The sequence below is a fragment of the Gopherus flavomarginatus genome, chromosome 8, assembly GCF_025201925.1.
Source record: "Gopherus flavomarginatus isolate rGopFla2 chromosome 8, rGopFla2.mat.asm, whole genome shotgun sequence".
Classification (NCBI taxonomy): domain Eukaryota; kingdom Metazoa; phylum Chordata; order Testudines; family Testudinidae; genus Gopherus; species Gopherus flavomarginatus.
Genome location: NC_066624.1, coordinates 109,166,102 through 109,180,107, shown reverse-complemented (window position 1 = coordinate 109,180,107; position 14,006 = coordinate 109,166,102). Strand labels below are relative to the sequence as shown.

The 14,006-nt window shown below is 44.9% G+C and overlaps 1 protein-coding gene across 4 annotated transcripts in view; it reads right to left on the bottom strand.

The window, feature by feature from the left end:
- Positions 1-13,978, bottom strand: part of IQCG (IQ motif containing G) — a 32,352-nt gene extending 18,374 nt beyond the window's left edge. For 2 of the 4 annotated variants that reach the window (XM_050963827.1, XM_050963830.1), the window contains exons 1-2: positions 13,807-13,978; positions 13,035-13,115 (exon numbers count right to left, since the gene is read on the bottom strand). In XM_050963827.1, the coding sequence (XP_050819784.1) occupies positions 13,035-13,115; positions 13,807-13,869 (144 nt within the window). In that variant the 5' untranslated portion in view covers positions 13,870-13,978. Of the gene's footprint in view, positions 1-703; positions 852-13,034; positions 13,116-13,512; positions 13,674-13,806 lie in introns of those variants that run through there. The other 2 variants (XM_050963828.1, XM_050963829.1) reach the window with 2 other exon arrangements.
- Positions 13,979-14,006: the final 28 nt, after the last annotated feature.

Genomic DNA, 14,006 nt, shown 5'->3' with positions numbered 1-14,006 from the left:
CAGTCTAGGTTGGTTAGTTATAGATTTAGGGTGGAATTTTCAAAAATGTTCAGTGTTGGCCCAACTCTGTTTCCCCTGAAGTCAATGGGAGTTTCATGAGTGACTTCTATGGGAGCAGAATTACATCAATACTGAGTGTTTTTAAAAAGTAAATAATAGGATTTTCAAAAAGAATGCATTAATGTATATACCACTTAGCTATGCTTGATCGTTTTCCTTTCCCTACTCCTTTGCATTTTGACTGTTATCTTAGACTGTAAGTTCTTTGGCATAGGAATCATGTCTTTGTTTATGTTTGTGCAGTGCCTACTTGAATGGAACCCAAATCCTTATTAAGGCCAATGGATGCTACTGCAGTATAAGTATTAAAATCAGTCTCCAGCTGAACAGCAAGATGATGCATTTATAATAAGAATGGCCATACCAGGTCAGACCACAGGCCCATCTAGCCCAGTATCCTGTCTTCTGACAGTGGCCAATGCCAGGTGCCCCAGAGGGAATGAACAGAACAGGCAATCATCAAGTGACCCATCTCCTGTCCCCTGTTCCCAGCTTCTGGAAGACAGAATGTTCCTCCTCTCACGGGCTGTGGGGCATTTTACAATGAAAATATATCAACATTTATTTTTAAGAGGAGTCAAAAGAAGGTGTAGTGTAAAGACAGGAAAGAAAATAAGAGAATTTTAAAAATAGAGGCACCTACATTGCTGATGTCTGTCCTGCCCTCATAGGAAACTGGCATAATATATCCAAGAATAGCAAGCTGATCAAGACAGTCCTCCAGCACAGCACAGATTTGCACAGCTTCCAGAGGGGAGAATATTTCCATCTTTTTATTCGCCATGTTCTTGCTAAGAGGAACAAGCACAGCATGCAACAATGAGAGACAGCGTGGAGTTAGTAATAACAGTTTAAGTAACACTAGATACTGAAATAGCCTTACATCTGCAGCCTTTCATCTCTTTTCTAATTTTTTGTATAACCTGTCCTGCACCCATTACCCCAGATATCATGCTCCCCTAATGGCTGCATTTGAACATAGTGGGAGCCGTAACTCACATTAACAAAATAGTTTCACAGCCCCGCTCATCTTAGATATGTCTGGGCAGCCTGAATCCTAGGGCGCAATGCTCCAAATTGGGTCAAGTGGCCTGGCCCTTCCAGCTCAGATTAGAGCATCTCCAGGGCTGAGATTTGTAGACTCCCCATCCATATTGAAAATGAAGGTGCCTGCTAGCTATGTTGAACTCCATAGGCTGCACTTTTGCGAACTTATGCTTTAAACTGTTCTTCATGATTACCTTGAATATTTTTGATCATCCCATTGAACTCAATACGAGCTATTGGGAGCTCAGCACTTTTTGAAAATCAGGCAAGAGCCTACGTAGGGACTGAGGAAATTAACCTTCACCTCCTATTTTTGAAAGCTTGAACAAGTTTATTTCAATTCAAATGGAAAAAGTACGTTTATATACAAATAAGCTTTCCCATGCCACCTTTGCAAATCAAGCACCATAGCATTAGACCATGCTGAAGCTAAATGGAAATTGACCAGTCTATTTTCTTTGTCCAAGCTGAGCAAAATGCATAAGTAAACATCACCATAAATAGTGGGAAAAGTATGTTAGAGTTTTTCAGTTTGTCATCTAAACTGTAACATAGTTAAAGACATTTTTATTGTATATACATGGGATTTTTAATCATACTATCTCTTTTAACAACAAAACTTAGAAGGAATGTGTCTTAGATTTAGCTTTTTGTAGCCTGTGGGTTTTTTTAAAGGCAAAATAAACATGATTGTGCTGAGATCTTCATACAATTTAAACTATCAATTTGTGCAGGTTATTTTTAAAGAAAAAGGAACAAATGCCAGTCAAGATCTTATGCAATTTTTAAATTTTTGCTTAGTATTTGCCAGAATTATTTGGTATTTGAATATCAGAGGGGGAGCCGTGTTAATCTGGATCTGTAAAAGCAGCAAAGAGCCTTTGGCACCTTATAGACCAACAGACGTATTGCAGCATGAGCTCTCGTCGGTGACGAAGTGGGTATCCACCCACGAAAGCTCATGCTCCAATACGTCTGTTAGTCTATACGGTGCCACAGGACTCTTTGCTGCTTTTGGTATTTGAATAGCAGCTTCTGGTCCATGTTACAACCCTCCTTCTCACCCCTCACAAACAAACAAAACCCCCACGACATGTGCATGCACGCACACACACAAAAGAGATTGTGTTTGTACAGCAATCTAGCACAATAGGACCCTGATTCTGATTAGGCCTTCTGGGTATTACAGTAAAGTCTAATAATAGAAGTCTCCACTGGTCCTTATCTGTCTACTGTTGGACTTGGGCCATGTTTAAAATCTCTTGAACAAACACTTGAGGTCTGCAAAACATTACAGTCCCGGTCTGCAAGCACACTCTGGAAGTGGATCATGATTATCAGGGTTGAGGCACTGTTATGCCCTATGAATACTAAAGAGGTTTAGATTAAGCCATGCTCTGTATCGGCACTGGAGTTAGAGTGAGTTACTTTCTTCAGCAACTTCCTGACTTGAAGAAACTGCAATCATTTAATATTAGAATGTGAAATTAGTTTCAAATAGGCAGAAGATGAATATAATTTGTTAGCTCAGGTCTACCAGGTTTCTAGCTTCACAAGAGGTGAGGTGCAGTAAAAGGACCCTCTATTTTTAATTTGTCTGTTTCTTGACATTCTGTTTCATGGAGTATGTTCCTTGAAGATATTAATCCTTTCCAGGAGGTTTAATTAGACACTGTTGGCATCTTCAGTTTGACTCTATAGAACAGGGGTGGGCAAACTACGGCCCGGGGGCTGCATCTGGCCCTTCAAACGTTTAAATCCGGTCCTTAAGCTCCAGCCGGGGAGCAGGATCTGGGGCTTGCCCCGCTTCCTGTGTGTGCCGTGGCTCTGCACGCTCATGGAAGCGGCAGCAGCATGTCCCTTCTCCAGTTCCCATGCATAGGAGCAGCCAGGGGGCTCCGCACGCTGTCCCTTCCCTTAGCGCCATCCCTGCAGTTCCCATCGGCCGGTACTCCTGACCCACTCCAGTTTCCCAACCTCCTTCCCCAACCTTGATCCCCCTCCCACTCTCCAAATCCCTCGGTCCCACCTTCCTGCACCCCAGAGCCTGTACCCCCAGCCGGAGCACTCACCCCCCCCACACACACCCCAACCCTCTGCCCCAGCCTGGTGCTACCTCCTGCACTCTGAACTCCTCATTTCTGGCTCAACTGAGAGCCCTCACCCCCTCCCGCACCCCAAACCCCAATCTCATAGCATTCATGGCCCACCATACAATTTCCATCCTCAGATGTGGCCCTTGGGCCAAAAAGTTTGCCACCCCGCTACAGAATCCTAGAAATGCAGGGCTAGAAAGGACCTCAAGAGGTCATCTAGTCCAGAGGTCCCCAACATCTAAACGCGTCCGCGTACTGGCCGACGGATGAGCATCCACTGAAATGCTACCCAAATTCGGCGGCATTTTGGCGATGGCGCCACTTGCCGCAGACAAGCAGTGTCATCCAGAGGTGTCACCGCCGAAATGTCGCCAAATTTTGGTGACATTTTGGTGGATGCTCTTCCGCTGCCATGGTCCTTTGTCTGGCGCTCGCCAGACGAGAAAGGTTGGGGACCACTGATGTAGTCCATCTCCCTGTATTGACGCAGGACCAACTATATCTAGACCATCCTTGACAGGTGTTTGTCCAACACGTTCTTAAAAACCTCCAATGATGGGGATTCCATGACCTTCCTTGGAAGCCTATTCCAGAGCTTAACTTCCCTTAGAGTTAGAAAGTTGTTCCTAATATCTAACCTAAATATCTTTGCTGCTCATTAAGCAGATTACTTCTTGTCTTACCTTCAGTGAACATGGAGAACAATTGATCACAGTTCTCTTTATAACAGCTCCTAACTTAGCTGAAGATTGTTATCAGGTCCCCCTTTGGTCATCTTTTCTTAAGGCTAAACGTCCAGGATTTTAACCTTTCTGCACAGGTCAGGTTTTCTAAACTTTTAAGCATTTTTGCTGCTCTCCTCTGGCTCTCTCCAGTTTGTCCACATCTTTCCTAAAGTGTGGTGCCCAGAACTGGACAGGCTACTTTAGCTGAATCCTTACCAATGCCGAGAAGAGTGAAACAACAATTCTCTCTCATATCTTATCGTGCTCCTACTAATACGCTTGTAGTAGGCAATACCTTTCTAGCAACCCCTCGGGGAGAGGGATGGGCACTGCCCCTGTCTCTCACACAGGGCACAAGCCTCCAGCTGTGCTGTTCCAGGCACATTGCAGAGGAGAGGGGAGCTAAAGGAATCCGAACAAAAAGTCAGTTTGCTTCCACAGCCCACAAAAAACAGAGTCCTAGGCTTTTGGGAAGTCAAAGAGAAGTACCAGCCCTTCTCCTTTCTGAGAGGACCTGGGAAGCCAACTCATTTCCCCAGTCAGTAACCCCTGCTGCCAGGAAGCAATTACTTGCAGTCCTGCTCCTACAGAGTACCACCCTGCACTTTGTCTTTATTAGTGTTTTGACACAGCAGCCTTCTCATACGATGCTCTGACTACCACCTCCTTCACTCATTTTTAGCCAAGTTTTGGTTTTTTAAATATCCTTCTACAGCAAGGCTTTTTTGCACTATTGCATTTCCCTGACATTCTCACTAGTCCCTGTAGGGAAAAATCTTTGATTCTGAGCTGACTCAATTTTTCATCCAGAAACTTTCTTTCCATAGTATATTTTCCACAATGCCATAGAACAGTGATCCCCATCCCATCGATCGCGATTGTCTGGTCGGTCGGTCGCGATCTCCGGCCACAAAAAGTCCGGCAGCATAGCAGGGCTGAGGCAGGCTCCCTGCCTGCCCTGGCCATGTGCCGCTCCCAGAAGCGGCCAGCATGCTCCTGAAGTCCTGAATGGGTGGGGCAGTGGTCTCCATGCACTGCCCCCCGCAGCTCCTATTGCTGGGAATGGGGAACTGTGGTCACTGGGAGCTGTGGGGGTGGTGCTTGAGCAGGGCCACCAAGAGCGGGTTCAGGCCCCGGTGAAAAAAAAATTTCATCCCCCCCAGCAAGGGCAGACTGGCTAAACAGGGCCGATGAAGCCAGACCCCAAGCCCCCTTCCGGACCGCCGGGCCCCGGTAATTTGTACCAGCTCCCCCACCCACCCTCTCGTCGGCCCTGTGCTTGAGTTGAAGGCAGGAGCAGCACATGGAGCCATGTGCCTCCCACCCCCAGGGGCTGCAGAGGCATGCATGTTGGTCGCTTCCAGGTGTGGTGTGGGGCCGGGGAAGGCAGGGAGCCTGCCTTAGCCCCGCTGTGCCACTGACTAGGAGTCACTTCAGATAAGTGCTCGCCGGCGGGAGCCCCCACCCTAACCCCCAGCCCTAAGCCCCCTCCCAGAACCAGCACCCCATACCCCGTCCTGTATCCCAACCCCCAGGCTCAGCCCAGAGCCCCCTCTCACACTCTGAACTCCTCGGCCCCGGCCCAGATCCTGCACCCCTTCCCGAACCCCAACTCCCTGCCCCAACCCGGTACAGGGAGGAGAGAGTGAGTGACGTAGGGGGAGATGGAGTGAACAGGGCGGGGCTTCAGGAAAGAGGCAGAGTAGATCCTGGGTTGCACTTAAATTCAAAAAGTGATCTTGTGTGTAAAAAGGTTGGAGACCACTGCCATAGAACATCACCAACAATTTCTTTGGCTCTGCACACATTACACAGCCCATCTTTCTTTTTAATATGGTTAACTTATTATTTAAGGCACAGGGACCTGTTAACCCTTTAAAAATGACTACTTCATTTTTTCTAACGTGACTGTGGAGCATGGTATTATCTTCAATTCTTGAGCATACATCCTAAAACCTTAGTCCTTTTTTCCCCCTTGGTCCATAATCCTTGCCATTCCTTCACAAGCTTCTTTGTTACCCTACTTCTGAATTCTTGTCTATTTAAAAGTATCTTAATATCCATCTCATTTTTTCCAGAGCTTGTTTTGCTGCTTTGTCAGCCCTCTCATGTCCAGATATATACCGGAATCCATGCTATTGTTACACAGATACCTGCTTGCATTAGTTCTCTAGTTAGGAACATTATTTCACTTATGTCATTTCAGCTTTTCCAATTCTGATTGTCATAATCCCTGACAGGTGCAAGTACAGGTCAGTTGCACATCTTTTACCAAGTTAGTGCCAACATTATCCCTAGCAGTTCAGACATTAGTATGGTCAAACAATTGGACGGTGTTTTAGGTTTCTGGATTCCAAAACTAGGAACACAGAAAGCTGTTCCCACTCTACTCGTGCTTTTTTCATGCAGTTCCAAATCCACAAATGGGGGAATAGCTGTTCAGCTGTAGCGCTTCAGTGTAGCCACTTACTATAGAGACAGGAGAAGTTTTCCCATCACTGTAATAGTTAATCCACCTCCCCGAGAGGCTATAGCTAGGTCGACAGAAGAATTCTTCCATCAGCCTAGTGCTGTCTACACCAAGGGTTAGGTTGAGTGTTAACTACTTTGTGGATTTTTCACACCCCTGAGCAATGTAGTTGGGTCAACTTAACTTTTTAGTGTAGATCTGACCTAAGAATTTTTTTTGAGACCGAACCTAAAGCTTGGCATCCATAGTCTAAAACTGATCTGATCAGTGCTCTGTACATCATCAATACCTTCTTATCTGCATCCCCATTTGTTTCCAGCTACGCTTTTGAGTAAGTTCATCCTACTTTCACACTTGTGTGTGATATTGTCTGTGATTGTACAAGCCAATTTATTATCAAACACTACTTCTAGGACCACAACCTTTTGAACTATCTGAATTTTTTCCATCCTAAAGAAATAGGTTCCAAACTTCCTTAATTTTCTTTCTGGTTAAAGGCATTCTCTTATTTTTTGCAAGTAAGAATTTAAATCCCTAATCATTTCCCCACTTAGAAATTCTCAGAGTACCTCATTTGTCTTTTCCTGTCTAATGTAAGTGTATTATGCTTAGTCTATATAGCACTGACATCTGCACACTTTCTGGGAAGTCATTTATCATAAGGGAAAACAAAACAAGGCTGTAAATATTCCTTTGTGGAGTTCCATTTGTAAGCTTGTAGGTTTTTGATAAAGCTGTTCCCATTTTAACTAAAAAAGTCCCTTATCCACCAAACCATTTCCCCTTTTATTCCAATTTTGCATAATTATATAAGAGGTCTTCCCTCTATAGCATATCATATGCTTATTCAATGTCCAGGAAGACTGGTATCACAAAGTTCTTATGCTTTTTTGACCTCTGTTTCTAGTCTCATGATATGGTCAACTCTGCATCTTCCTTTTCTGGAACCACTTTGTACCTCAGCAAAGAATCCTGTGGCACCTTATAGACTAACAGACGTTTTGGAGCATGAGCTTTCGTGGGTGAATACCCACTTCCTCACATGCATCTGAGGAAGTGGGTATTCACCCACGAAAGCTCATGCTCCAAAACGTCTGTTAGTCTATAAGGTGCCACAGGATTCTTTGCTGCTTTTACAGATCCAGACTAACACGGCTACCCTCTGATACTTTGTACCTCAGTTAGACAGTAATATTTTTCTCCAAGTAGTCCACTAGTCTTACATTTATAATTTTCCCCATGATTTTAGCCCACATGGGATGTGCGAGCAATGGGTCTATAAGCAAGAGGTCTTGTATATACTTTGCCTTGTTTCCTAACTGGCATCACCAATGCTTGTTTCTGTTCTGTCAGCAGTCTTTTTCCCCATATATCATTATCCACCCTACACTGACCAGGCACCTTTCTTTTTAAGAACCCGCCCATATATAGGCTTTGCAAGCCTCACAAATGTACTTGGTTGAAGCTGATTGTGCCCTGAGAAGATCTTTAATTATTTTCTGATGAGGGTGGGGATCTGTCTCATCACAACATCCCAGAATTATATTAACCTTTTTTGCAAGTGCAACACATTGTTGGCTCATATTCAGCTAGTGATCCACTATAACCCACAGAGTCTTTTCTGCAGAACTACTGCCTAGCTAGTAATTTCCCATTTTGTATCTGTGCATTTGATATTTCCTTCCAAAGTGAAGTCCTTTGCACTTGTCTTTACTGAATTTCAGCTTGTTGGATTCAAACCAATTCACCAGTTTGTCAAGGTAGTTTTAAATTCTAATCCTGTCTTCCAAAGTACTTGCAACCCATCACAGTTTGGTGTCATCTGCCGATTATATAAGCACATTCTCCACTCCATTATCCACATCATTAGTGAAAACATTGACTAGTAAGAGACCCAGGGCTGACCCCTTTAGGACTCCACTAGATACGCTCTCCGAGTTTGACAGTGAACCCCATTGATTACGGCCTCTCAATCAGTTGTGCACTCACCTTATAGTAATTTCCTCTAGACCATATTCCTCTAGTATGCTTATGAGAATATCATGTGGGAGGTGTCAATAGCCTTACTAAAATCAAAATCTGTCATGTCTACTGTTTACCCCCATCCACTAGGCCAATCACCCTATCCAAAAAGGAAATTAGGTTGGTTTGGCATTTGGCTATTATTTGTTATCCTGTTATTCTCTAGGTGCTTACAAACAGATTGTTTAATAATTTATTCCAGCATCTTTCCAGGTATCAAAGTTAGGCTGACTAATATATAATTCCCCAGGTCCTCTTTGTTCCCCTTTTTAAAGACAGGCACTATGTTTGCCCTTCTCCTGTTCTCTGGACCTCATCCATTCTCCAGGAGATCTTAAAGATAATCACTAACGGTTCCAAGATTGTTTCAGCTATGTCTCTTAAATGAACACTGTCAGAAGATATCACATTTTTTAAAAATGCCTTTACCACTGTTACTGATAAGACTTGGATTGTTAAAACAAAGAATGTAAAAATACCTCCTACTTGTCACCATTATGTGTTTATTCTTTTCACTTAACTCTGACAGTGAAATTAGTCTAGTAAATAAAGTTAGTAAAAAAAAAATAAAAACTTCATTTTTTCTTATACTCAGAAACTAATAATCCAAGGAAGAAGTGGAAAATACAAGTCCCTCTGACTGAATTTTGCTTGTTATAAATGCCTTTGATAGTTGCCCTTTGGGGTAATATGCACTAGTATAATGTTGTGGCAGAGATATGTTTCAAATTAAAAATGTTTTATTCATATAGACATTTTCTAAACATAACTGAAATTTTGGCTCTAAACTACATGTGACAAGTCCCTTTGCATCTGGTTTATATAAAGTATGCAGCCACAAAGATGACAATATAGTTCAAAAGATTCTCTGAAAGAGCTGTGACAGATTATTATACCAGCACTTTTAAAAGAAGAATTAAAATAGCTGAAGGTTCTTGTAGAAAAAACTGACTTATTTTGATACAAAGGTAGAATTTAACAGCATCACCTCCTCCCCATCAGCAATTTTTATCCAGGAGAGAATTAATTCAAGATATTACTGCCTTTTAAGAAAACTTAAAGCTGGAATGTAATGTTTCTCTAAAGCCTAATGTTGTCTTAGTTCCTCCTATATGCTTCCTCTTATATCCATATACTCAGCAGATGCTGGTGCCAAGCCAGTAAGCTCTGCCAGGGTTTCTGTTCTATTATAGATGTAGAGAAAACCACTGTCTTGTGTATTGAGAAATATTACAAATAAGGAGCTCCTCTAGTTGAATTCTACTTTTAAAGCTATACACACAGAAAAGACAATCCTAGCATCAACACTAATTATTGTACTCAACCAAACTCCTTGATCAAATCTTCATTACAAGATAAGACAAGGTATGTGAAGAGACTCAGAGCTTCCCCCAAGCCTGTGGGGTGATGAGCAAACTATCGTATGCTCTCTCTTCTGTCCTAAAGGGAAGGGAAATTGGAAATAATTTTAAAAACAGTATAAATCCCCTTTGAGGATTACCGCCCACAACTGCTAGCTGAGAGCCTTGTAGTCATGTCTTTCTCCATCCTGCCACCTGGTAGATTGAAACAGCTGCGGGGGTGGGAAACTCAGGAAACACCTTGCAACACTCTGAAATGCCCCCGTGGCCAATTAAGAAGTGATAATAATCATGGGTACCAGTGAGGAAATTCAAAGCAGAGGCTGCCACTTGACCCCTAACTCACTGTGTTTTGCCAGCATATTGGCAGAGTCAGACTGCTGAGTTCACATAGCAGCTGAGCCTTGAGTAAGAAATGCCCTGGCTTTTATTGGACAATGGCTGTACAGAACCCTGACTGGCGCTACAAATGTCAGAAAGCAAGTTGCTGATTGTAAAAAATAAATATTGATATGTGACGGGAGGGGATGAGAACCTAGTGGAATTGAGTGGGGGGAGCATGGAAGAGCCCCCTTTGCAGAAGCTACTACATAGAGTTTAGCCTGCATAGTATGCGTGAAGAAAGGATTTCGGGGATGCTCACTCTCTGTGGCACCAACCCCTTTGGAACCTGTGGGATTTTTCAGGTAAGTTAAGTTTGTCAAGGCAGGGATCACATCCTTTGGCTGTATAGAGAGGAATCTAGCATGCTTTTTGGTGCTGTTAAAATAAGAAGAACAATTAATATAAAGATTCCTTCGGCATTAACTTCCTTGCTCCATCTCCAATGTAGAACCCTGTGAGGGGAATCCAGGAACAGTAGCTGTCCCAGAGTTCAGTGGCTGCGAACTCTTACAGGAATCATATCATCAGGGCATGCTAGCGTAGAGGCAAGCATTTTCAGCACAGCTGGACCTCACTACGCTGGATTCTCTCCAAGATCCAATGGTTCTAGGGCTGAACCCATTGATGCTGACAAAATAAGAAGCATTTAGCAAAGGGAACATCACTGATTTTCATGTTCCCTATGTGGGAGCAGCTGTGAACGCAATCAAACCTGGCAAATGTGCCTACATTACATTATCAGATGCCTGAAACAGTTCCTCCAGTGCTTTATTTAAAAATGCCATTAATAGTGCTAGATTTTGCAAGATGCTGAGTGTGTTTAAGTACTTTATTGCATCAGGGCCAGAGGGCTCTGCACATTCACAGATCGAACCCTCAGCCTTCGGGGTGAGGGGACTATCAGAGTCGGTTAACATTTTCAAAGCACGTGAGCTACTTAGGAGCCTAAGGCAATGTCTACACTACAGGATTATTCCGATTTTACAGAAACTGATTTTTGGAAACAGATTGTATAAAGTCAAGTGCACACGGCCACACTAAGCACATTAATTTGGCGGCATGCGTCCATGTACTGAGGCTAGCGTTGATTTCCGGAGCGTTGCACTGTGGGTAGCTATCCCATAGTTCCCGCAGTCTCCCCTGCCCAATGGAATTCTGGGTTGAGAACCCAACGCATGATGGGGCAAAAACAGTGTGGCAAATGATTCTGGGTAAATGTCGTCAGTCAATCCTCCCTCCGTGAAAGCAACGGCAGACAATCATTTCGCGCCCTTTTCCCTGGATTGCCTGGGCAGACGCCATAACACAGCAACCATTGAGCCCATTCAGCCTTTTTTCACAGTCAGCGTATGTCTACTGGATGTTGCTAACAGACGCAGTACTGCAGTGCTACACAGCAGCTTCCTCTTGCCTTTCGCAAGTTACCAAAGATGGTTACCAGCCCGACTGTACCGTCTGCTGCTTTGCAAGTTGACCATGATGGTTACCAGTTACACTGTACCGTCTGCTGCTGTCATGGGTGCTCCTGGCTGGCCTCGGTGAGGTCGGTTGGGGGCTCATGGACAAAAATGGAAATGACTCCCCAGGTGGTTCTCTTCTTTTAAGTTTTGTGTAATGGAGAGTCAGTCCTGCCTAGAATATCAAGTAAGCCTACTAAAGAACCAGAGAGGCAAATGGCCGCTTTGGGTCAGAGCCCCAGACATCCCGCAGAAATGATGAGCTCCATGTCATTCTAGGAGGTGCCCTTGCAACAACACCACCCATTGCTTCCCTCCTTGCCCTCTCCTCCTGAGCTACCATGGCAATTATCTCCCCATTTTTGCCCAGGCGTCCCCGGCCGACCTCACCGAGGCCAGCCAAGAACACTCACGGGACGACGATGATGGATATCAGTCATACTGTACTGTCTGCCGTCCGCAAGGGAAGGGAAGGGGATGCTGCTGTGTAGCGCTGCAGCACTGCATCTGCCAGCAGCATCCAATAGACATACGGTGACATTGAAAAAAGACGAGAGTGGATTTTTTTTCCTTTTGTCCATCATAGCCTTGGAGATTTTTTTCAAATGTTTTGGCATTTTGTCTATTGGAACGGAGTTCTGATAGAACAGATTCATCTCCCCATACAGAGATCAGATTCAGTATCTCCCGTACGGTCCACGCTGGAGATCTTTTTTGATTCTGCGACTGCATGGTCACCTGTGCTGATCAGTGCTGCACGCTGAGCAAACAGGAAATGAAATTCAAAAGTTCGTGGGGCTTTTCCTGTCTACCTGGCCAGTGCATTCGAGTTCAGATTGCTGTCCAGAGCGGTTACAATGGTGCACTGTGGGATAGCTCCTGCAAGCCAATACCATCGAATTGCGGCCACACTAACCCTAATTCGAAACGGCAACACTGATTTCAGCGCTACTCCCCTCGTTGGAGAGGAGTACAGATATCGATATTAAGAGCCCTTTATATCGAAGTAAAGGGCTTCGTTGTGTGGATGGGTGCAGGGTTAATTCAGTTTAACGCTGCTAAATTCGATATAAACTTGTAGTGTAGACCAGGCCTATTCACATTTTCAAAAGTGACTTAGTCACTTAGGAGCCCAACTTTCAGCAAAAGTCACTTCTGAAAATGGAGTTTAAGCTACTAAGTCACTTACGGCACTTTTCAGAAATTTACCCTAATTACCTACAGTGGCATTAGCTGCATGGCGGAAATGACAGACATCAGAGACAAGGCCCTGATTCCGGAAAGCAGTTAACACATACTTAATCCGTTCCTATTCAGGAAAACACTTACGAATGTACTTTTGTCCCCATGAAGCCCAAATCCTCAATCAAGACCTAAATGAAGGATTAAAGGTAAATGTTAAAGTTACTTACTATTACAGTAGCACTGAAGAAGCACCACGGACTGTCCCGGTGCATAGGAAGACACAGTCTCTTGTTCAAAGAGCTCACTGCCTAAAAGCAGACCAAACACAGAGGAAGGGTTGTGAGTACAATACACAAGCAGAGTGCTCAGCGTGAGGGCTCATGCACAGCTTGTTATCGCACTTGTTTGTATTACACCCCCCAGCTGCCCCTCACCCCAGCCATCATTAGCTGTTTCTCTTTGCTGGGTTAAAGTCCCCTTTTAAAAAAATACTACTTGGGGTTTAATCCTCTGCCGTTGCCTGGTTGTCCATCGTAACCGGGGCTTTCCTGCGGCTGGGATTGCTTCGGCTCCGCTGCACTTTGCCCCCTTTCTCGTTAATTCCATTACTTGTGCCTGGTTTATGTATGTTTTTAACCCAGCCCCTGTTTTCCAGGCTGTGTTTGGCGGCAGGGGTGTGAGTTTCTGGGCTCTTGTTGCACCCACCATGACCTTGGCAGGGGCAGCCCCTGGGTGGGGGAGAAACAGGAGGGGTTGGCTTGGCTGGTCTGTGCATCAGCTCTGCAGGCCTTGGTGCTCCCTGGGGCCAGGGGCAGCAGCCGGGGACCCAATGGGGAACCCCCTGCCCCCCGCAAGGGGCTTCGTCATGCTCCGGGTGGGTGGGCTGCCTGCTGCCAAGCTCCAGGGGCCCCACTGCCATCCACCTGGGGGGCTGCACTGGGATGCTCTCTCCCCTCCCCCCCGGGGGTCTATTATCAGCGGCAATGAGGAGAGACTCACAGAGGCCTCAGGCTGGACAGAGCTTGTCTCCATAGCAACCACCAAACTCCGGGGGCCTATCATCCAGATTGGTTTAGCAGGTGCCTGTCAGGCGTAGCCACTGAACCACGCCCTCGCAAGGTTTTTGCCCACGGAGAAAGGAGCACAGAGGGATGGAGGGGCAGTGGCTGGATTTTATTCATACTTCCACGGGCCTTTTT